The sequence below is a fragment of the Malaya genurostris genome, chromosome 2 (genome assembly GCF_030247185.1).
Source record: "Malaya genurostris strain Urasoe2022 chromosome 2, Malgen_1.1, whole genome shotgun sequence".
In the NCBI taxonomy this organism is placed as follows: Eukaryota; Metazoa; Arthropoda; class Insecta; order Diptera; family Culicidae; genus Malaya; species Malaya genurostris.
In genome coordinates this window covers 73,483,450-73,508,072 of record NC_080571.1, presented here as the reverse complement: position 1 = coordinate 73,508,072, position 24,623 = coordinate 73,483,450, and the positions used below count along the sequence as shown (strand labels likewise).

The following is a 24,623-nucleotide window of genomic DNA, read 5'->3' as shown; positions in this document are numbered from 1 at the left end:
GTAAAGATTCTCACCCCAAAATTGATGTACGATGAATGCTTAAAACATAACCACGATGCGGTGGCAAGCGTGGTATGACAGTGGTGAACCGTGTGCAAGGGGAGGAATCAGTGTAACTAATTGTTGTCATAGCGCGTCATCTGCGACAATGTTGTGTCCCACGATAGTTGCTGTCTCCGGATGCGTCCGGATGGGCGATTACTTGAATGAGTGCGTGTGTTCGTTGTGGGTAGTTTTCATTCAAGTACCATTAACCCGTGACCGATTATATCGGGCCGAGTGCAAATTTGATATTGTAATTTGTTATCCTTGCGGATATGTTGGGAACTTTTCGGATTCATTCATTGGTTGTACGACAGTTTCGGTTTTTGTTTAGCGTTTTTTTGTTTTATTTTTAGACTTGTTTTTCTTTTTCACTTAAAATAATGATCTTTTAATCATAAAAACAATTTTTCTGTTCCTCGAACTCTTATTTTTTTTCTCTGCTCTTTTTTCTTCATCATCTTGATCATCATCATCATCATCATCAGCAGCAGTAGTTTAACATGTAGAAAACTCTTTTTCTACTTGGGGACGCTGTTTCGTGTCATATTCGAGGAACATGCAGAGTAAACATAAAACAGTGTAACATAAAAAATAGTTCTTCGCTAAATTTGTTCTCACAATTTCGCCTACGATGATTTCAGCTGTTTTTTTTTGTTTTTATTTATTCCATTTGCACTGATATAATGATGATATTCGAATGATGTTGCATGATGTTAAGGCGAAAATTCGAAAATATTTTGCTTTCTTCTTCTGCTTCCTTTTTGAACGCTTGCGAAACAAAAAAAATCGTTGAAGTTGTTTATGAAAATAAATGAATAACAACTAAACTTGATGGAAAGCTTCATTTATCAACTATTGCATATTATTCTCGGATGCAGTTTTTTTATTTTTTGCATCGTCTGTCTGTCTTTTTCCGTAACAACTTTCGGTACCTGTTTTTGAGTGGACCTGCTGCCCGTTCTAGGTTTTTACCGCTCACCTTTCGAGGGTAGTAGTCACACACGCACACACATTTTGGACAGTAGCGTCACGTCACGTAGGCATCGGTTGGTTTGGCTAAAGTTTAGATTTCAAACAACATCGCTAGGTTTAATCATTTTTTGAGTAGAACAATGATTGACTTTTATATGAACAGTAGTTAGGTGAAAAAAGTGAAATTCATTTTTCCCAAAACAAAAATAACAGTTTGGTACTTATCAGGGTAGCAAATATTCAGATGGCTTATGAAAGTTTACTCGAAGTAACGAAATAATTTGTTTTGAAAGCAACACTAAGGAGTTTGTAAGAATAGTACTGAACTAGCTAAATAATCTACTCTCTAGAATTGTATCATAATTTGAATCTATTCCATGCCTCTTGGCACCTTCAATAGGAACACAGCAGCTACCAGAGATTCAGAGATCATTTAACTATATGGAAACGTGTGAAATTAGGATCAATAGCTCTAGCACTGTTCATAACCAATCGATAACTAAGCATTCCGCTTCCGCCCAACATGTGCTTACTGACGAGATTTCTTCTTTGTTTCAACAGCTATCCCTTTTGCAATTCTACCGTTCTCGATCTTTTTTCGAATAATCATATGCTTGTATTATCTTTCTTTTGCTTCTTCTTCTTCTTTCCTTATCTGTTTTGATTTTACATGTTTGACATGCTGCATACTGTGTATAACACCTATCCTGGCTCTTTTCATCGGCAAATTGCAGCGAATGTCGTTTCAAACTCTCCTTTCGCTTCCGTTCGGTCACAGTATTTTAGCACCGATTTTACCGTGTAACTTGTGTAGTGGCTAAAGCGGCTCCGTTCCACTCGCTACTACCGCGCGTTTTGTTAGTTTCCTTTTGCTAGAGTTCAATTTTAATAAGTTACATTTGTTTTATTGGCTATAGTGTTTCGATTCCCTCGCTTTATTTTTTCTTCTTCTTCTTTTATTTCAACTGATGACAGTTCTCCCACACTCTGTCTGTTGATGCCTATGTTCAGTTCTCTTCTTTGACTATTAGTATTTGCATTCGACTCACGATCACTCTTTGCTTTGTTTCGCTCAAATTTTTGCTTAACTGCACAACTCTTTCAACAATCGAAAAATGTAGTGTTCGAAGTACTTCACGTACTTCAACTCCAGTCACTATCATACCTTTCTGCTTTTTAATTTTTTTCTTCATCAAACCGACTTGCAGGATCGATCGAGATCCGATACGGTTGAATAGTGTAATTCATTTAACTATGGTGCCTTTAAATCTTCTTTTTTTTCTCTCTACATCATGCTCCACGTTTCTGGCTATTACTATTTGGGAGGGGTAATGAAGGAGGACTACGGATGCTATTTCATTTCGGTTTAGATAATATGAGTTCTAAGGACAAAATAGAATCAAACCGTTTGCCTGTTTGGTTAACCGATCTATTTTCTCGCAGAGCGTTGGATTTTGAGCAATTTCCGAATTTTATTAGATAATATTATCAAATCGTCGATTCCATGAACATTTTTCGTATTCCCGAAGAGTAATGTTTTTGTCATTTCCTTTAAATTAAATAACTCGTAGAGATTGTGGTGTCATTCTCTTTGACGTATTAAGGATTGCGAAGGATTTAGAACCAATGTTTATCAGTAACGAATGGATCTCATCTGAAGATTGAGTAGCTATGTTAGTATCCTCACATTTTGATTTTAAACATATTAATTAGAGATACTTGACTCTCTTTACACCAAGTAACCAATAAGCATCAAAACGACGTCGTATTTTTGCTTTATCAGCTTATATAGAACTTTCATTGAAGACTCATCAGTCTTGTATGCTACAGTAAAGCTGTTATAAAACCACAAAAAAGATTGAATATTTAGCTGTAATAATGCAGAGGTTAATTGCTTGATTTCTGCCATTATTTTCCATTATTAAACACGATGTACAAATGTCAAAATAGAAAGAGCAGAAATAGCTCTGCTAGTGCATTTGCGCCCGAGTTAGCGGTTCAATGCATACGGCGCTGGTCTTACAAGCAAGCTGTCATATGTTCGACCCCCGACCTGGAAGGATTCAAAAGTGTCAGTAGGATCGTAGTATCAGCCATGCAATGATTCTGTACGCTAAGAGCAAATTCAGCAGTTGCAAGATTCATATGGGTGGTCTATAATGTAAATGAAACTGAAACAAACGTATCCCCAGCAATCCGTTTTAGTTTTATTTATTCGACCAGTTCTACTGTCAAATTTAAAACTGGTATACACTACCGTTCTATTTTTTCTACATTTGAAACACAGATAAAACGCTGCTGGGGCTGCCAGTTTATTTTGTTATAATTTCTAGATTTAAATTTTAAAACTGACATAAATTATCCATCTAGAACTGGAACACTCCTGAATATGCCCTAAGGCTGTGAACCATTTCGTGGTTGATTTTAACTTTTGGTTGAAATCTGACACTCGAGTGGTTATTTTGATGTTGTCAAAAATAACCCTGCTCGAAAGCATGGTTATTTTTGACAGATCGATGGTTATTTTCCACACACTGAAAAAACAGCTTGCTAAGAAAATTCTAATATCAGTTCTTTAGTTAAAATTATTTCCAGTGCAAAGTAAACCCAAATAACTTTGAAATGGGCCGCAGTTTTGGTTAAATTTAACTACTCCACACAAAATAACCAAACTAGTGTCAGATTTTAACCGAAAGTTAAAATTAACCGCGAACTGGTTCACAGCCTAAGAATCGACTGCGATGTCTGTTGAAACAGAAAGGCAAAATTCCACAAAAGGAATGTAATGCCAAGACATTGCTTTGCATTTGCGCCTGAATGCAAATCTGAATAAATGAAAACTAAAACTATGCCACTATAGTTTGATATTAGATATAACCACATATAACAGATATAAAGGCTTGAACAAAATTTTTCAAAATCCTGTGTAAATTACAAATTTGCTATACGTTGGAAACACTACTGCCACCTACTCCACTGTTCGCCGTGATCTTTCAAAACGTTCCGGAACAATAACAAAATCCTCCTGCATGTGATAGAAAAACTACAACAATTTTAACACTTATCACACGATTTCCCTAAGTGTTAAAGACAACTTCATTTCCATGTGGCATGAATCACATGAGAATTTGATCGGAATAAAACAAAAATAAACTTGTCATTTTAACCAACAGCAAAACAAAAATCTAGCGTGAAGAGAATGTTGCACCCAAAATTGTGACTCAGTTAAATCGGCACCCAAATCGTGGTGGCACCTCGTGTCGATCGTGGTGACATCTGCAAGTATTCGCCACGCTGATTGAGCAAATTTTGCACACAGTTCATATGTGAGCCTGTATATCTGTTATCTGTGATATAACGATTGTGCTGGTTACTTTTATTAAATTTTTAATATATAATTAATGAATTTGAGTAGTTTTGAAGGAATAGCTTGAGTCTTAATTAGAGTGTTTATCGGAAATAATGTCAAGGTATGTATTATCGAAGCAATTTTGAATTATTACTTCATGAATGCATTGCATGATTGGCATGAATGTTTCAAGCGAGGTTTTCTCTATGTTTTTTTCGTGTGTCTCTCGCTAGTAAATATTTTTACTAAAAAGGGAGATGAGATTGTTTTTACTCAGCATTAGATAACATTCGCATTCACATAACAAAATATTGAAATTGATGCAAAAAATGTTTCTCATCAAGGAACTCAAGGAAAGGTGGTTATTTTTGCGTTGCATATTCATTGCGTCCTTTTTATTCTTTATTTCATATATTTTGTCGTTAATACGAATTACTTTACTATGGGGCGCTTTTTCAAAATTTATCCTCTGAGAGAGTGATAAGTTTTTGATCGTGAATATCTCTTGTTGTATCTAACGTATCAACATATTTTTTGCTACATGCCATCGGAAATATGATCACAATTTTATGATAAAATTTTCAGTTGTGTGACATAATCTCAAACAATTCAAAATTAAACTTTTCTGAAATGTTTCGTATAAACGAGTATCAAAGAGGATAATTCATAAGGCGCGTTTGCCTTTCTCGTATTTTGAAAGCTCATAGCTCAGTGATCTGTGAAAGGATTTATATAATCTAACTACCAAAAGAATCGAAATTTTTCAACTTAAACGTGTAAAGCAACAGCATTGAAGTATTTCAATAGTACACTATTGAAAAACCAGTCTCATTTGACCCATGTCAACACCAGCCAATCAGAACACGTTCTGAGGAAGAGAACAAAATATCTGCTGCTGTACAACAAATCGTACGAGAAAAATGTTCCGAACAGTGCTTTATATCGTAGTGAGTTCCACAATTTGGTCCTTCTGAAAGGCAGGAATGAATCCCGTACAGTATCCTGATAGTTTCTTTCGATGAAATGCAAATCCAAAATGAAATAATCGACATAAAAATTCTATATGCTGCTATTTTTATAGCCGTTAGGACCGCCCATTAGTGTCAAAACTACAAACGAAATCACGTAAAAAGAAACCTCCTAACAAAAATTGGATCAATTTGGAGTAGATGCGAGTAGATGTATTGTGTGTCGTTTGTAAAGCTAGTATTCGGAAGTGTTAAAGAACATGTCAGTTGTTTTCGTATTCACGACATCCAGTTATGTCTCTGACATTACCCACCCGCCTTTTTCTAAGGGGCACTCTAGTGCGAATGGGGCGTTTTTTGGGGGCAGCAAATCAATCCTTGGGACCTTTTTTTTGTTCGCCAAATCGAACCTTCCAGAGATAAAGTGTATTACACTTTTATTTATTAAACCAACGTTGGAGGCGGCAAATCAAGTTTTGCCCTGGGTGCATAATTTCCTAGATACGAATTTTCCTGAATTTCATCCGGATCTGCCTTCCGGTTCCAGTCAAGCAGTGGATTCCACGATTTAAATAGTCAAAAACCGTCGGTGACCTTCGAAATCGTGACCAAAAAGGACGAGCTACGAATCACGGCCCGGATTGGCGGTTCAATGCCTAGGGCGCTAGTTTTACAAGCCAGTAGTTGTATGTTCTAGTCCCGACCTGAAACGATTAAAATCGTCAGTAGTACCGTAGTACTAGCCGTGCAATGATTCTGTGCTCTAAAAATCGGTTGTTAAAAAAGAAACTAAAAGGAATGCCAAGACGCCAAGAATATGCGAAATTGAAGCAAGCTATTATACGTCGCCATTCAGGAACATCTGTGCGCAAAACAATGTAAAAAAGGAGGTCTGGATCTTGAAAGAAGATTATGATTCCAAACACCACAGCCAGCTCTGCAGAATGAAAACGGGAAGAGTGCATTGACACTTAATTGACCTTCGCAATCGCCTGATGCAAATCCTATCGAAAACGTCCGAACCTACATCAAGCAAAAGCTCAGTGGAAAACGTGTTTCCACTTTGAAGTAGCTTTTCCGACAAATTCGACCCATTTGGAAGGCGCTTCCCCTCGAAAACGTCGAAAATTTAGTCGAAAGTATGCCTCGGAGATGCCAAGCAATAATTTATGCTGGTGAAGATTAATCTCACTATTAAACTAAAAGCGCGTTGTTTGACATCCCTTATGGGGTGCCGAATTTACTTCTTCTCATAAATTATGCGAGTCATTTGGTATCCTAAAATTACTTTTTGGTAAAACTGAAGGCATTTCGATCCAATGTGAATATTTCGATCAATTATGAATATTTTCGCTCTGAATTTCGATTGAGTGATAATTTTCTACGGAAAATTCGAACTGGATTGAAATACACAATGAAAATTGCACATTCGATCGAAGTACAAGATTATATTTTCGATATTTCAAAATTATAGCTCGAACGTAACTAAAAAAAATAAACTACTGCACTTCCACAAGCGTCGGGATCAGTGAAACTGCACAGCGAACGTACTTCACTTTTACAAGTGAGTGATACCATTGACACAATAAAAAGACTGATGGAGGAAAAAGATGACATGAAAATTTGCGATAACTCGTAACTTTTTCGATTCGGAGAGATCATTTTTGTCAACTATTCTGAAAATGGTACACAACAGAAAAGTCAGTCTATTAGTACAGAACCTTTGTGTATCTTTGCCCGGTGTCAATGATCAGTCAGGTGCTTGTGAAGCCTTCCCGAAAGAGAACACTGCATACAACGGAATCACCAATCTAATTCACCCTCTGCGCTTGCTGGAGTAGTTTGCTCTTCTACTCATATACTTTTTTTTTTGTCTTTGATTACTTCTAGTTAGTTGAGGGATTCGAAATAACCATTCGAACTCGAGCAATTAGCAACGTTACGTGATTTGATCGTTAGAGTCCAGCTCATGTTTGGGACACGCTTTTGTTTCAATCAAAACTTCGAGTTCAGTTATCTTCGCCTCGAACTGTATACTGTAAGAGTACCGTTTGACAATTACGAGTCAAGTTACAGGTTGATTTTTGTTTTCATTTAATCTTATTACTACTCCATTCTGTTATCGATACTGAGAAAACGGCAGATATTCGTTCAAAAAAAAGGAACACCACATGTGTACACCGTGAAATAAGAAACCAAACAGTAACAGGGCTTAATCCAACGCTCATCTAGGAGTTGATCAGCTTAGAATGTCAACGGACACACCGTTGATGTGCCGCTTCTTAATAAGTTAAACAATTATATTTCCTCACTTCTGTAAAAACAAGATAACAAATATGTCTGTTAGTGTTCGTGAACCTCACTTTCGTTTTCCTTTCAATCGTGAACGAACTTTCCCGCTAGTTTATTTCGACAACAGTTGATTTCTCTCTACTACTTGTTCCAATAGCTATTTCGATATTGGACTACCAATACCTGTTTTGCTCTTTGATTTCAATAGTTGTTTGATTCGTTCATCCTTCACTTTGCCCTTCAATCCTAAACAAGTCTCATTTTTATTTATTATTTCACTGTCGGTTGCTTTCTGCTTGATAAAAGTTGTCTACTTAATCTCCACCTCCTTCTTCTTTTGCCTTTCATTTCATTGTTTTGTTCAACCCCCAGCGCATTTATGTTATTATGTTGCTTATTACAGTAAAATGCAGCGCATTCCATCTAAATTCCGCCACTCACTCCGTTTGGTTCTAATCTATCGATATAGCTACTCTAGTAGTACTAACGTATTTTGCTCCGCAAAACAATCAAACAACTGAAAGTAGTTGTATCAACTGCAACTTACTTCTGCTTCGTTTTCAATTTTTTTCTGTTACACACACACATGCATGTACATACACACACATACACCTACACGTTACATAGATCGCTCTTTCTCTCGTTCTAATGTTTCCGTAAGACGCTTTGCTTCTAATTAGTACAATCAACAGATGACACATCGAAAAACTTAAAACTCAACCCAAATGTCACACCAGCAGCCGAACAGTTTCAGTTCTTGATCGTCTTTCCACCATACGACGAATAGCTGTTCTGATGATGGCTGGTGGTCACCGTAGTGACATTTGCGTTGGTGTGCGGGTGATGATGATGGTGGTGGTGCGGATGGTGGTGCAGATGGTGATGGTGGCCGTTGTTGCTGCTGGTGGTGGTGGCGTTGAATTTATGCTACTGAGCGGATGGATGCTGCGCAACGTGCATGACGTGTAAGTTTTGCTGATGGTGGTTCTGTTGGGCCGCCCCCGGGGTCATATTGGGATACACCGCTGGCAGCATCTGCGGTGGTGCGGCCACTATTGGACACATCATCGGGTAGTGTGGAGGCTGCTGCTGATGAGCTGGAGCGTACGTGGGTGGCCCACCGGCGGCCGGTGACGGCTGTGGGCCGGGATGATACTGCTGATGTGGTTGACCCGGTGACGGTGTCGTCGATGGCGGTGTTGGCGCTAGGTACTGCAGCTGCGTTGGCTGCGATGGTTCGTGAAAGATCCGATATGGTTGGAATGACGGTGCCTGGAAATGCTGCGGATGAATCGTTGGCGGGTATGGCGGGAACATCTGGATCGGGCCTGGTGCCAACAGAGGCTGCCCGGTAGCCGCCGCCACCTGGATCTGTGAAGCAGCAGCGACGGGTACTACAAGCAAAAAAAAAATGAAACATTAGAAAATACGCTTCTGTTAAATTGCATTATGAAAAATCACAGGAATGAATCCTCTGCAAAATCGATCGATTCTGCAGACAAACCACCAATATACTCAAAGGTAGTTCTAAATATCAACCAGGGATTCCCATATCAAATATACAGTAAACTTATCATTCAGTGGTATTCACGAGCGATCATGCGCAATCAATTTTAAGACTTCAACTATGATTTTGTTGTGTGCAAAGACCAATCAGCTATTTGCGACTTTCGTAACTTCTCAGTTGATGTGGATTGTTCTAAAGAAATCGGTATTTTTTTCTTGTAAATTTCGGAATTCACTTTGCTTTCAAAGAAAAATTTATATCGTAGAAGTACAGTAAGAAAATCAGAGGGTCACAGTGACTCCCCTGTGGAATTTCAGCTATTGCTACAAATTCATCAGAAACACAACCGTCAATTTTAATCAATTTAATAATTTTCGTGTCTTTACAAACGAAACCCTAAGTCCGCAACAAATTACACTCGCTGCCTTTCACGTTCTTGAAGCTAACAATTCATTAAATCTCATTATCAGGTGTACAACTTTGCTTCCGCCGTTTTCCGATAGGTGGCTGTACCGGCTGAGGCTGGTCAAAATACATAGATGATAATGCCTTTAAAGTGAGTGTACACAGTTCCTAACGAATTGTCATCGCCGTTTCAGTGACAGTTGTTCTTGTTTTCGTATTATTCACGCTCAATAATGTCTGTGTATGTGCCCAATTCTCGTCATTTGCGGGAAGTTTAACTTTTCTGTTACAGTTCGAAAAAAATGCAACTGAAGCGCATCGAATGCTCTCAGAAACTTACGGTGATGCTGCTCTGAGTAAAAAAACGTATCGGGAGTGGTTTCAACATTTTAAAAATGGTGATTTCGATGTCGAAGACAAACATGGTGGTGGAAGAGAAAAAACCTTCAAAGATGAACAACTAAACAACAACAACTCGTAAAACCGGGTGAAACCATCACAGGAGATCGCTACCGAACGCAACTGATGCGCCTTAGTCGCGCGCTAAAAGAAAAGCGGCCACAATATCAAGAGCGACATGACAGTCATCCTCCAACACGACAATGCTCTGCCTCACGTCGCAAAAGTGGTCAAAAAGTACCTGGAAACACTAAAGTGGGAAGTCTTGCCCCACCCGCCGTATTCCCCAGATGTCGCCCCTTCTGACTTCCACCTATACCTTCTATTATGTTCCTAGTGTATAAGAAAGGTGAAAAAAATGTGAACAATTACCGTGGCATCACATCGCTTAGTGTAGTTCCTAAACTGTTTGAAAAGGTTATACTGACACCGATTTTCAACCTGGCTTTATGCCTAAGCGCTCCACTACCACCAACCTATTGCCATTCATGTCCTACGTGACTGATGGTATGTCAAAAGGCTTACAATTAAACGCTATTCACATTGATCTTTCCGCCTTTGATATAATTAACCGCGATATAACAATTGCTAAATTGGAAAGACTTGGAATCGGTTCTAACATCTTCGATGGTTGCAATCATATCTTATGAATCGTCGTTTAGCAGTGAAAATCAGTGAACATGATTTCAATGCGTTTATCGCTTCGTCCAGAATTTCACAGGGTAGCCATTTCGAACCTTTAATATTTTTACTGTACTTCAACGACGTTAATTTTATTCTAGAGGGCCCTTGTCATTGTGTCGTTTGCTGATGACGTTAAGATCTACTATTACATTCGAAGCCCAGAAGATGCAGGTTTTCTACAACGACAGTTGTTGCGCTTCGCCGAGTTGTGGGACGTAAACCATATGAAATTGAATCCTGACAAATGCTCGGCCATAACGCTCTCGAAAAAAGAGAGCCATTTCATTCCGAATACTTTCTGAAATGATTCCCAATAGTGAGCACGACGTGTGTTAAAGACCTTGTTGTTTTTCTCGATGAGCAACTGACATTCAAACAACACATCAGCTATATTGTTTATAAAGCTTCTGGCAGCTTAGGATTTGTAATGAGGATGACTAAACATTTTACAAACGTATACTATTTCAAAATCTCTGTACTGCTCACTTGTTCTTTCAGCCCTGGAGCCCCGGTGCTCGTAGAATCGAATCGGTACAACGCAAATTCATTCACTTCGCTCTTCGGTGCTTACAGTGGAACAATCTTCACCAACTACCAAGCTACACGGGTTACTAAACGGTCTCGAAACACTATAAGTTCGACAAGATTTTTTTTATTTAAAAGATATTTTATTCAGGCTTATTTGCGTACAAGCTTTACGTGGCCGATTTAGCTGAGTTTTTAGATAATTTTTTTTTGTATTGGATTTCGTTGTCACCCTTTTTCTAAGGGGAGAAGAGCTTCCATTTTCCTCCTGGTTGGAGGGTAAGTTGTTAACTGCAGCTGGTGTACTTTGTTCTCTAAGGGATGATGATGGATTTATTGAAGGGGATGCTTCATTTTTGTTGGTGGCTGTCACAGGTGTACAGGGTTTGCTTGGAGTTGGTATGAAGGAAGCACCGTTGTCCTTTGCTGCATGGCTTACCGTAGTGAACAGCTTTTTGGTAATATTGACATGTGGCCATCTGATTGTCATAGGTAACAAGTGATTTGCCCGGGATCATTGTATCCTGACCGAATGTCACATAACAAGGTATAGGCCTCCTCAAGCGCATGTGTAACAAACGTACGCCATTTAGAATACCGGGGAAAAAGTTCTTCCACTTTTCTTTTTCGATAGAGATAATCTCTCCATATTGGGACATAGTTTTGCGAATATAAGGATTGATGACGCTATACTGGAATGTTGTACTTGATATTTTCATGCTCAACATAGTGCACATTATTATTGTCTTTAGCGAATTGAATTGCATCCAACTCTTCATAGAACTGGATATAAACAACATTATTGGTCTTATTGCATTGAAGTAAATGCACACGTTTAATGTCAAGATGCATTTGTTTCAAGTTCTCGTATCGAAGGTCGAAGTTTGCACTGTCTGAAGTCAACAACAATTGTATTCTTTCGTGCCGGCGGTAGCTTTTGTTCGTTCGGTTCACTCATTTCGAGGTCGTTCTTCGTCACTACCAGAGCTGCGAATTGTCATTCATGTCAAATGACCTTGACAGACTGACTAAAATCATCGTCAACTGTAATCGGTACGGTCAAAGTGTCTGTCAAATGAGATACTCGATAGTTCAATGACCAAGTAGAAGTATACTCAGTCAAAGACAGGGGACGCATTTTGTTCTCTCTCTCATTCTCCTATTCCCTGTTGAAGTAAAAAAAATCCATGAGAGTACCAACATAAACATAAATTGATAAAGTTAAGTGTTCTTTGTAAAAAGTCGTCGGATTCCGGAGTTTATTGGTGTACATGAGTTTAATTCAATGTTTATGCTGCTTGATTAATATTTAGTCACATCGTAATCAAGCAGTGACAGGAGAAATGAAGATAATATCAATCGCATCGGCAATCAATGAGCGTCCTGGTGAGTTTAATATCAAGAGAATTTAAGTTATGACAGATCGGCTCTCAGACACTCAATATATGACGATTGGTAGAGCCTGGTTGGCAGCAGTCCAGTGACATAAACTTTCCAATCTTCGTCGTGCAAAGTTGCTAGTTGATAGTGACATTTAGCAGCTCTGGTCACTACACAATACTGTACTTGGTTTCTTCTTCCCCGAACGTAATCGGTTTTGTTTTAACGACTGACTTGGATGAGATGTGAATGCGAACTGAAGTTCGACAAGATGTTGCACGTGCTTCATTAATAGCACATGTTTTGAACAATAGGAATGACTGCCCTGCTTTGTGAAATCAATATCAACGTCCGACCCCGTGCTCTTCGCAACAGTGCATTTCTTCTACTTCCTTTACGACAAACTAACAAAGCTCTGCAAGCCAATAGAGATTATTCAATCGCGTAGCATTAGGATTTTACTTCAATCTATCACGCAGTTTTTTTGTATATTACTAGAAATAATCATTAGGACCATATTGTGTCTGTTGATTATACCTAAATAAATGAAGACGTCGATTGTTGAGATAGTGAATGATATATGCAACAAAGCTGAGCCGATCTAATTTTGCAACTGTGATGAAAGTTTTAGCGAAAGCGGAGGATAGATCCGTATAGATAACGTCCGTGTGCAACTCGCCTGAGCGTTTGGAACGTAAGATTCAAGGAAGTACTACAAAAGCCGAAATACGAAAGGGGGAAAAACGAAAAGCCGAAATACAAAAGGCTGAAAACACAGAAAGCCGAAACTCAGAAGGCCGAAACGATTCTTTCAACAGAGCCGGGTAAACGGATTGGTTGCGAGATGCCGTTTGCCAGGTCTGCCCGTTGAAAGAATCGTTCTGGCTTTCCTAGATATGTAAGAAAATCAGGCTTGTTCTCAGTAAAACAACTAAAATCAATTCACAATTTTTAAAATGAAATTATAAAATTTAGTTGATAGTTATGTGTACGTATATAAAATATATAAGATCTCGTAAGCATTCTTACCAAATACTTTGTATCACAATTATAACACAACACTTTCCGAATTTTCGGCTTTATGTGGTAGGTAATGATAACGTCGACCTTATATATTTCGGCCTTTCGTTATTCCGCCTTTCTTATTTTGGCCTTGTTTTAGGCTCCTAGATTGTTGTGCTATTGATGTTCGCCAAATTGGTCAAATGGTCGAATAAAAATATTGACACAATTTCTAATCAAGTCATGCATTGCAAAAAATCGATTTTTAAAATTTAAAGTCGATTTTCAAAATAACACTAGTTTTGACGTGGATGAAATTTTGCCCCAAAATTAAATTTTTAAGGTTGATAGTGTTGGGCATAATGCGTCAGGATATGTGTGTCGAAAATTAGAGAATATTTCTTCAATTGCAGCATTATAAACGTGCACTGCCCTCAAGAGACGAGAATCGATGAAGACAAGGAAACGCAGCGCAAACATTGACTCGGATCAATACTTTGTCACTGTTAGTATGCGCTCAATACTATCGACGGTACACAGCCCTCGGCGCATACGAACGCCGAGACTCAATCTCGAACAGCTACGTAGCGTACGTACTGCCGAGAACTACGCGGAATAGCTTGGCACGGCGACTCTTGAATATGGTTGGAAGGATATAAGGGCTACCATAAGTAGCACTACAGTGACCGTATTGGGTACGAGGGCATCGAATCAAGAAAACAACTGGTTTGACGGCGAATGCCAGCAGTTGGTCGACGAGAAGAATGCCGCCAGAACGAAGATTCTGCATCACTGAACGAGAACAAATGACAGAACTCGGTTTTCCGTAGAAGAAAACATCACCAGGAAGAGCGTGATCACGATGCGATGGAACAGCTACCGTGTAAATTACACAAAGAAGATTTATGATTAGGTGAACCGCTCACGAATAGGTTATTCTACAGGCTGGCTTGTGCAAAATTAACGAATGTAAGGTGATCAGACAGGTGGAAGCAGTAATACGATGAGCATCTGAATGACGAAACTCAAGATCAGAGAAGCCAGATCTGCAGATTTCGTACATAGTGCTGCAGACATTTTTTGTTGTGCAGACTTTTGCAGACTTTTGAAAATCGAGTTTTTCGCAGACTTTCGTCAAAATTTACAGACTTTTGAAATTGTCACGACCTTTTTTTTTTGCTCGCCAAATCAATTTAGCGTATCATACTTTATAGAAAAATGGCTGCTAGCAAGACATACTTGCTGACTGTAGATTGTCTGAACATATTTGAAATTTTTACCTGGCATCTCTGCTCAAGATACAGAGAACGACACAGAATTAATCTGAATGCACGCTGAGCTAACGACAGATTCCCAGCACCAGATCTATCGAAGATAAGCGAGGTGATTGGCAAGCTGAGAAACAACAAAGCTGCGGCAAAGACCAATTGCCAGGCGCGTTGCTCAAACATGGACGAGAGGCACTGGCTAGAGCGCTGCACTGGATGATTTCTAAGATTTGGGAGTGGGAGATTCCACCGCAGGAATAGATGGAAGAAGTGGTATGTCACGTCAACTGGTGATACTACTGCGCATTCACATAGCTTATTGCCGCCCAAATCCTTTGCCGTCGTCTACCACTAATAGCCAAGGAATTCAATGGACCATACTAATCGGGATTTACAATGGGCCCGTGCCACAACGGATCACATATTCGCGATAAGACAATAACTCCTGAAGTGTCGTGAATACAACGTACCCACGCCCACCTATTCATTGACTTCAAAGCGGCATACGACACAACCGAACGAGAACAGCTATGACAGATTATGCACGAATACGATTCTGCAGATAAACTGACGCGATTGGTCAAAGCAATGATGGGTAGAATGATGTGTTACGTGCGAGTATTTGAGCACTTTGGTTACGCTAATGACATTGATATAGTGGCACATAACTTCGAGATTACAATGGAAACATACATTGGAGAAAAATTCGAAGCAAGGCGGATCGGATTCGTTATACCTAAATGCGCCGTAGAGAAATATGCTTCAATGAAGAACCACTATGTTTCAAAACATGAATTTTGATAGTCTGCGACGATATCGAGATTATTGACAACCTTGTGTTCACTGATGACCGTCGGCAATGATACCACCACCAGTAGGGAAATGCAGAGGCATATTTTGGAACTCAGAGAAGCCCTTAGTTGCCCACTGCACTCTATTGATATAGACGTGAATTCGGTACAGACGGGTATCACTGGATTGAAGTCTTCGAATTCGGCAGGACCAGATGGCATACTGGAAGTTTTTCTGAAAAAAGATTCGAAGGCGATAAAAGAGATATAAACAATTACCGTGGTATCACTTCTCTTAGCGCTACTCCTAAACTGTTCGAAAAAGTAATACGGACTCCAATTTTTAACCATTTAAAGGAATACATCGATGATACTCAACTCGGGTTCGTGCTCAAACGCTCCCCAGCTACCAATCTCGTATTATTCACATCTTACGTCAGATTGGTTGCAAATGGATGTTATCCACACGAATCTTTCCTCCGCATTCGATAGAAGTAATCAAGACATTTTATTTGCTAAATTAGATCGACTCGATTTTGGTACAAACGGCTTTTAATGGGAACAATGGAATTACACAATGGAGTCATCTTGTCCCTCTAATTTTCTTACTATACTTCAATATCGGTATTTTTTCTCTGGACCTCAGCTCTGTCATATCATTCGCTGCTACAAAGATGCGGTATTCCTTCAAGATACGGACAAACTAATTACATGTTAATGAATACTAAAACAGGCTCAACCATTATATTATTCACCAGAAAAAAGTGCCGTTCAAATTCGAATACTATTTTGAAATATTCATGATGAACAGTTAACGTTAAAACAACACATCAATTACATTGTTGCTAACAATGATTCAACCGAGCTCCTGGATGCTCGGGATTCGTGATGGCAGGCAGCTCACCCTTCCTGATTCTGACTGCTGATATTTGTTGCCTGAAGTACCTGTACTGTTCAATCGTTCGTTCTATTTTAGAATATTGCTCAGTAGTTTAGAACCCTCTTTACCACAATAGAGCTCATATGAACGAATAACTACAACAGAGATATATTATTTTTGTTCTTCGTCGATTGCCTTAGAACAATCCTTATCAACTGCCGCGGTGTGTAAATAAATCTTCTGGGTTAGCCACTGGAGTTGCTCTTCTAGACACAAAAAAAGCATTCAACAGTGTTTGGCACAAAGGTTTAATAGCAAAAATGTGTGGTTTCCAGTTTCCTATTTATTTGATCAAAATTATTCAGAATTATCTAATTGATCGTACTCTTCAGGTTAGCTATCAGAATTGTAAATCTGAATTGCTACCCGTACGAGCAGGTGTTCCGCAGGGTTTGAGCGTAGCTCCAATCTTGTATAATATTTTCACTTCTGATCTTCTAAATCTACCCGTTGGTTGTCAGAAATCGCTATTCTGTGACGACACAAGTTTGTTAGCCACAGGTAGAAATCTAAGAGTGATCTGCAGTCGCCTACAAAGAAGCTTAAATATTTTCAGTGATTATCTGTCAAAATGGAAAATTTCGCCAAATGCAGCAAAAACGCAATTAATTATCTTTCCTCATGAGCCAAGAGCTACTTTTCTTAAACCAAACAATAATCACATTCTCAAATTGAATGGCTTGGAATTGACATGGTCTGATGAAGATAAATACTTAGGTTTAACGTATGACAAAAAAACTCATTTTCAAGGATCACATTGAAGGAATCAAAGTGTAATAAATATATGTTGTTTGTAATATGTTTATATCCTCTTATAAACAGAAATTTTAAGCTCTGTCTAAAGTAAAAATTATTAATGTATGAACAAATTTTCAGACCAGCTATGCAACACTTGTCTTCGACTACCTCTAGGCCGCAGTAACTTTGAAATAAACGGCGCTAGTTTACAAAAATCCATCGATCGGATATTATCAAAGCTCGATTTTGTAGTAGTCTTTTGTATTGAACTTTAAATAATGATGCAAAACAGATAGATAGATCAGGATACCCTCAATAGGACTTCCGTCGCCATCTGGTAGAAGGTGACTTATGAAGTATTGGTGCTTTGAAAAGTCGGCTAGTTACAACAAATAGCACCAGAGTCTCCCGATGAACGACGAGAAATTATAGCCGGGATAGGTAAGGTAAGTACAAGCAAGTCTGCAATAGTTTGAACTTGTGTGCTGCTATCGCATTCGAGATCATCAAGAGGTGATCATCTAAGATTGAGAGATCATAGACTTCGGAGCAGACACCATGTTCGAGAGCAATGCAAAATCGAATGAACTAGAAAATTACAGTTCGTTTGATATGTTCAGTAAACAGAACACAAGATTGCTACCTTATACGTTGCCTTTCCCTAAAAAAAGTCACTCTGAAAACCAAAAATCCATAGCGAAGTAACATTACCTTTCCGAATGCGCGTCGGTTGACCGGCGTGCGGATGTTGCTGGGTTGGCTGGAATGCGGTCTGCGGAGGTTGCATCACGTACGACATGATGATCTGCTGTGGGGCCACGTGCTGCTGGCCCGGATAGGTATTCTGAGGCTGAGTCATCACCGGTCCGGGCGTCTGCGGGGTGTGTGGGCTAGAAGACGTGTGACTTTTAGAGAGAGATAACCATCGGAAGAAATAGATTAGTACTCGGATGAGTTCCCTCGCGTGCAGATGGCATTGTTAGTTTCACACAGTTTACAGGACAGTAACGAAATATGTACATAAATGGAACGAAATTGGATATGAAATAATTACTATCGTTCCCAATAACTAAAAAGCACCAACACCGACTAGAGTTCAAAACCAGTTCAAATCTTACCGTGAAGGATTGGGAGTACTAGGGCTACGTGGAGTGAACGGTTTAGCAGCTGGATTCAGAGTGAAAGTCTTTTTCGGGGCAACTTTGGCTGTGCCGTCCGGGTTGGTATTTCCAGCACCGTTGTCCACCGCCGAACTGTTTGGCCCGGAGCCGTTTGAGTTCGTTCCAGTGCTACTGTTACTGCTGGTCGATGTGTTTATCTGGTTGTTGTTGCTATGTACAGATGGTGCCGTTTGAGGTGGTGTCGATGCTACGACTTGATGCTGCTGCTGACTTTGTTGTGTTTGCTGCTGCTGCTGTTGTAGTGGTGGAGGTTGAGATTGTGGTTGCTGCTGCTGTTGTTGCTGTTGCTGTTGCTGTTGTGGTTGCGTTTGTTGAGTTTGAACCATATGTTGTGGCTGATGTTGATGAACCATTCCGGAAGGGGTTTGAGAGGATTGATTTTGCTGTTGTTGATGTGGCACGTGGTCCACTGTGTGCTTCTGGACCTGTGAAAGTGGGGGTGAGGATTCCATTGGTGGTTGGTTAGGTGACGAATGATCCTGTTGTTGTTGTTGCTGCTGCTGCTGCTGTTGCTGCATCTGTTGAACGTTGTGTTGAGGGGGAGGTTGTTGATGAACGTTCTGCATCGGTGGCTGCTGCTGTGGTGGTGCCAACTTGAAGTCTTGACCGAACTTGCGCAGATTATCAACCTCCATATCACGTGATCGAACAACCACTTGGCGCTGTGGCTGTGGTGGAGGTTGCTGCATTTGCTGCTGCTGGGAAGGAGCAGGACCTGTAGCAACGCTAATAATGGGTGGGGGCAACACAACGTGATGTGGTTGCATGACCACCTGAGATTGAATCTGCTGATCGGCGGCAACCACCGGTGGCGGTGGCATGTGGGTAGCCACTGCGTGATGTGGATGTGTGACATGCATCGGTGGTTTTCCCATCGTTTGCAACTGTCCGGACATCTGCTGTGGTCCGAGCGATGGCGGAGGCTCGTTATAGTTAACCGTGGCAGCGTTCGGATACTGCCGCACGGTACGCTGAGGCAAAGGCTTAGTGTTATTATTTACATTCATGCTATTGCTATTCGACACGTCTCCCCTTCCACCATCGCCGTTCATTTTGTTCATATTATTATTACTATTTACAACTGACGATTGGTTATGCTGCTGTGGTGGCACTTGCTGTTGTTGTTGTTGTTGTTGCTGCTGCTGCTGCTGTTGTTGATGGGGTTGATGCTGAACGTGACCGTAGGGTGATGGATTAGCATGCATGTTGCCATATTGGGAACCGTGCGGGGTTTGTTGCTGCATTCCTCCAACGTGTTGATTACTGGGAGGAGGCGGTTGAGGTTGTGATTGTGCCTGCTGCATTTGATGTTGCTGCTGCTGTTGCTGCGGTTGTTGTTGTTGTTGTTGATGCTGCTGTTGCTGTTGTTGCTGCTGTGGTGGCATTGACATGCTAGGATAAATGTTTTTCTGTGTTAGCCCCTGTGGGCTTGGTGGTTGCTGTGGTGGTAGCTGTTGTTGCTGTTGCTGCGGTGGAGGTGGCCCACCGTTATTCGTTAACGGTGGTGGCGTGCTCCGAACAGTCAACTTACCAGCTTGTCCCGACTTACGTTTGGCGGGTACAATGTATTTAGCGTTCGATGGCATCACTGAATTGGTACCTTTATCGTTCATACTATTGGAGCTTTGTGCAGGCGAAAGTGATGCAGCCGACGACGGCTGCGGGCTGGAATTCGATGGTCGAGACACAGCGGCAAATGCTGATTCTTCGTCACCGTTTTCCAGATCGATGCGATCCTTGTACACAGGATTATTCTCTATTTCATTGGCAATTCTTTCCGCTTCGGTTTCCTGTGCTTTGAAATCGTCGGAATCCTTTTTCTGTATCTGTACCGTGTAGCCGGACAGCGACTGATCGAACGTTGACTGAACACCGTAGATCGTTTCGTTCTTGTGGAACATATCATTCACGTCCCACCCATTGGCGTTGGCGTCGAGTTCCAAGTTGAACTCACAGTCCCCATTCAGTGTGCCACTCTCATCCCACGGTTCGAGTTCCCGTTCCTCCGGCCGGCCGTTACCGTTACAGCGGGAGATGGCGGTGTCTGTCTTGAATGTGTCTCTAGTGGCGTAATCTAGGTCGACGTCTTTGGCAGAAATACTGACAATGTCGCTGGGCTTGAAGATGAGCCGATCGACTACCGAATCTACGATTATTTTGCTGTCGTTATCCGGGCCGACTTCAATGCGATGTGCCATTTCCAGCACAACCTGTGGAAGAGAAAACAAAGTAAATCATTGTGAAATAATCAGTAGGGGTGTGGTGCTAAGGTTAAAACTTTAAAACAAATACTCATTTTACTTTGAATAAACTGTTTTTTTAATGTTCCAGAAAGGATGTAACCCGGAAAAAGATATATGAGGATTTGAAATAACACAAAATGATTTACCCAACAATCAATACAACATTTTCCTGTTTCGCATGAATAATGATTTCAATCGGAATTCTACTGGTCCTCACTAGCCGCCACCAGAGAAAAAAAATGCGTTGCGAAACACACCTGCCATCAGTGCTAATCGCAAATTGAGAACTACCATCGACCGAACAAAGACTGTTTGGCGAAAAACTCCACCACACACGACACGAAACATTGTTCCCGAAAAAAAAGAAGACAAACAACAACAAAAAAAAACACTGCATCCCAGACAGCAAATATCGCGTTTTATTTGAAAAGTCCGCCCTTCATCTCACGTTCCTCGTGGTCAGTACATAACCGCATCGGTACACATAGGGCGACCTACTCAATGTGTGTCATAACATGGGAGCGCTCTAGCTGCTCTAGCTGAATTCTATGTTCTTAGTGCGAAAAGCAAAGGAAGAAGAAAAAAAAAGAAAACGAAACGGTAAACTGCATCGAGAACTTGCACAAAGGGAACAAGATGCCTTATTGGATATAAGCAAGTACCTACTACATAGAACCAAAGGACCTTCCCTGCCATCCATATCGAGTCTTGTGAATGAAAGTTGCATAAAGAAGCATAAAACTGTACTGTGGAAGGAAAATGAAAAGAAACGGCGAGACTTTGCCATTCCGTGGTGTAGCACGCAGGGGTTGGAGCCCGTATCGTATCATCTCTCTACTGGTTTGCGAGAAAATCGATACTACCATGCTGTTCTTCTTCTGCTATTGCATTTTTCGTCGTGGTCCCAATTTTTCGAGTAGATAATTTAACTGTTCAGCACTGAAATAGTTCATTAGTGTAGACACGATTGAATAAATTGCTAGAAACATAAGTTTTGAGCTACTTTGCCCGTTATCAGTGCGGTGCAATTCATGTTCCAGAAGACTGTTAGGTTTTAATTCAGTTAAAAGAATGTTGACATGGTTGCGGTTTCTAGAAATTTATATTAGTTAGCATTTAGTGGAGAGTTTTGGTTACTGTTTTGTGGAAAATTGATTTTACAGTTACTGAAACTATCCAAGGACAACTTCTCAACAATATTACAACATAATTGAAATTCAATGTGCTGATATAATAGTCAAATGTTTGTACATAATTAGATCTGCGATTGAAAAAAATCAAGGGCACGGGTAGGATCGAAGATTACGGTAAATATAGAAGTGCAAGAGTGGTTCATGCTGGGTTTTGTGTTAAGAAACTAGCAGCTTCTTGAGTTTACTTCTTATTTTTAATCACTGCAAAATGTCTGTATGTGTGTATGTATGTATGTCAAATTTTTTGCACTCACTTTTCTCGGAGATGGCTGAACCGATTTTCATGAACTTTGATTTAAATGAAAGGTCCTGTAACTCCACACAAAGTTCCTGAATTTTTTTCGAATCCGACTTCTGGTTCCGGTAACTCGAATGATGGAAACTGTGCCCGTAGATTTTTCAAAAAATATAACACAGTAGCGCAAATCACCGAGTTAAATGGAAATATACTTGAACGGTTTGTTTATAATCTCAACGTTGATAAACAGCAAAGTGAATATTTCGGTACCTGCTTTCCAGGAGTTTGCTGAACAAACAAGAATTCGTGTTGTGTTGAGCTGTATGGATGGTATGCTCTGTCGCCAACCGTGCATAAACTTCTGGTGCATGGGATTGCAATTATAAAACATGCTTGTAAGGAAGCGCAAGAGAGTTGAAATAAATCAATTCGCAAGTATAGGCAGTTCCAGCCGCAGAAATTCAATCGTTTAGTGAATCTAGAGGATGTATTCAAACGATTAACGTCTGATCCCGTAATAGCATTATGGAATAGAGCAACAACCAACGTGAGTGTACTCCATCTTCCCGATTATGCAGCTGAATTAGTTTTAACACGCTAGAAGACAGCAATACCTTATTTTAATATATAGCTAATAAATGTCTTACACGAAAGAGCATTTTTCAATGAAAAAACCCAATGTTTGAACACAATTTAAAAATTTTTAAAAAAATATCTCCTCCGCAATTTTTTTATAAACATGCTCGAAATTATTTTCTATCAAATGAAAGAAACAGATTTTTTTTTCATTTGCTCCAATGTTAGATGTAGCAGTTTATAAATGATCTGTTTTTGAACTAGTTTTGCTCATAACTTCGGTTCAGAAAACGCTACCTGAATGCGCTAGTCATCAACAAATTGGTTTCAATAAACTCTTAAAGATATTCAAAGACACCAAAAACGAGAAGTGAAAAATTAGTAAGCTAGAGCAAAAAATCTGTTTTTTCAGGAACAACCTAAGTTGCTCTATTAAAATAGCTGTAATACTAAAACCGTTAGAGATACTACAATAGTGTTTTCGGCAAAGTTGCTTGATATAAGTTTTCCTACAATTTTGCCGAAGGGTGCAGTCCTCTATCTCAACACATACGGAAAATAATTTTTGGATCACCCTAATAATAAGAACCACCCTCAGGAATCAGGAATCAGAACAAATTGGCTCAAATGGCACGTTCCCCTTGATATTTGGAGATTTGTGCCTTGCCATCAATTTGTTTTTAGCATCATTTTCCCGATATATAAGAGGGAAGGATTGAAAGGAAATGGTAAGGGTTGGACTAGGAGGATGGGAAAAATTGACGACACAAAAACACATAAAAGCAGAAGTAAATTCTGCACCCCTAAGGGATGCTGAACAATCTGCTGAGGATCACATTTAGTGGAAGCAGAAGGAAATTCTGAACCTCTACGAGGTCCCGAACTGTCTGCTGTTAATAAAACCTCCAACCCCCGAGAGGATTTAGAGATCTTACAAAAGCGACACCATTCTGCACTCCCGGAAGAATGCAAAACGACTCGCAGTATGTACGAGCAGAAGTAAATTCGGTACCCCCCAGAGGATGCCAAACAATCTGCCAAACCCTATTTAAGGTTAATACAGAAGGGATTCATTCACTCCAGGAAGAACGATGAACCCTTCTGACTATAGCTCCTTACCACATTGGGTGAGAAACGAGAGAATATCCTTCAATTTTAGCTCCGCATACACAGACTCAACCATGTATGGAGAACCAAAAACCCGGATACGTAGCTGCGTCAATGCGGGACAGTTACATATCAGATGATATGAAGTACCATAATCGCATTCACACAAATCACACGAATAATACTCAGCACGTTGAATAGTAGCCATGTGATAATTGAGTTTGCAATGTCCAGTCAGAGCTCTGACCAGAACACTTCAATGATACTTGGAGAAATGCAGTAGACACTTTGACATTTTCAGATCTAAATCTGGTAGAAATGCTTTGTCTGAGCGCAAGTTTGCAAGTTGCGCCAGTAGCTGGCATGTTTGGATGCAGCCCAAGAACGTATCTTGTGCTTTATCCAACTAGTTGAAAGTGGTAAAGCTGGTTCAGGACCAACGAAATCATTCTCTGCACCAGTTCTAGCCAACTCATCAGCCCATTCATTTCCAGTAATACCAGAATGGCCGGGTACCCATAAGAAGTAAACAGCATTTGAAATGCTGAGGTCTTCAATTTGAGTTCGACATGCGATCACTAGATTCGACCGTGAGTCATTCGAACTGAGTGCTTTTAAGGCTGCCTGACTGTCGGAACAAAAATAAATACGTTTACCACAGATCCTCTGCTGAAGTGCCGATTGTACTCCACACAGAATTGCGTAGATTTCTGCTTGGAACACAGTACAGTATCTACCAAGTGAATGAGACTGCTCCAGCCTATTTCACGACAGTAGATACCAGCACCAGCACGACCATTCAACAGAGAACCGTCCGTAA

At 40.1% G+C, this 24,623-nt stretch overlaps 1 protein-coding gene across 5 annotated transcripts in view; it reads right to left on the bottom strand.

The window, feature by feature from the left end:
- Window positions 1-359: 359 nt before the first annotated feature.
- The window catches only part of LOC131432640 (ataxin-2 homolog), a 57,148-nt gene continuing 32,884 nt past the window's right edge, over window positions 360-24,623 (bottom strand). For 4 of the 5 annotated variants that reach the window (XM_058599044.1, XM_058599043.1, XM_058599045.1 and 1 more), the window contains 3 exons: window positions 18,384-20,656; window positions 17,977-18,170; window positions 360-9,020 (listed from right to left, as the gene is read on the bottom strand). In XM_058599044.1, the coding sequence (XP_058455027.1) occupies window positions 8,554-9,020; window positions 17,977-18,170; window positions 18,384-20,656 (2,934 nt within the window). In that variant the 3' untranslated portion in view covers window positions 360-8,553. The remainder of the gene's footprint in view (window positions 9,021-17,976; window positions 18,171-18,383; window positions 20,657-24,623) is intronic. The other variant, XM_058599046.1, reaches the window with a different exon arrangement.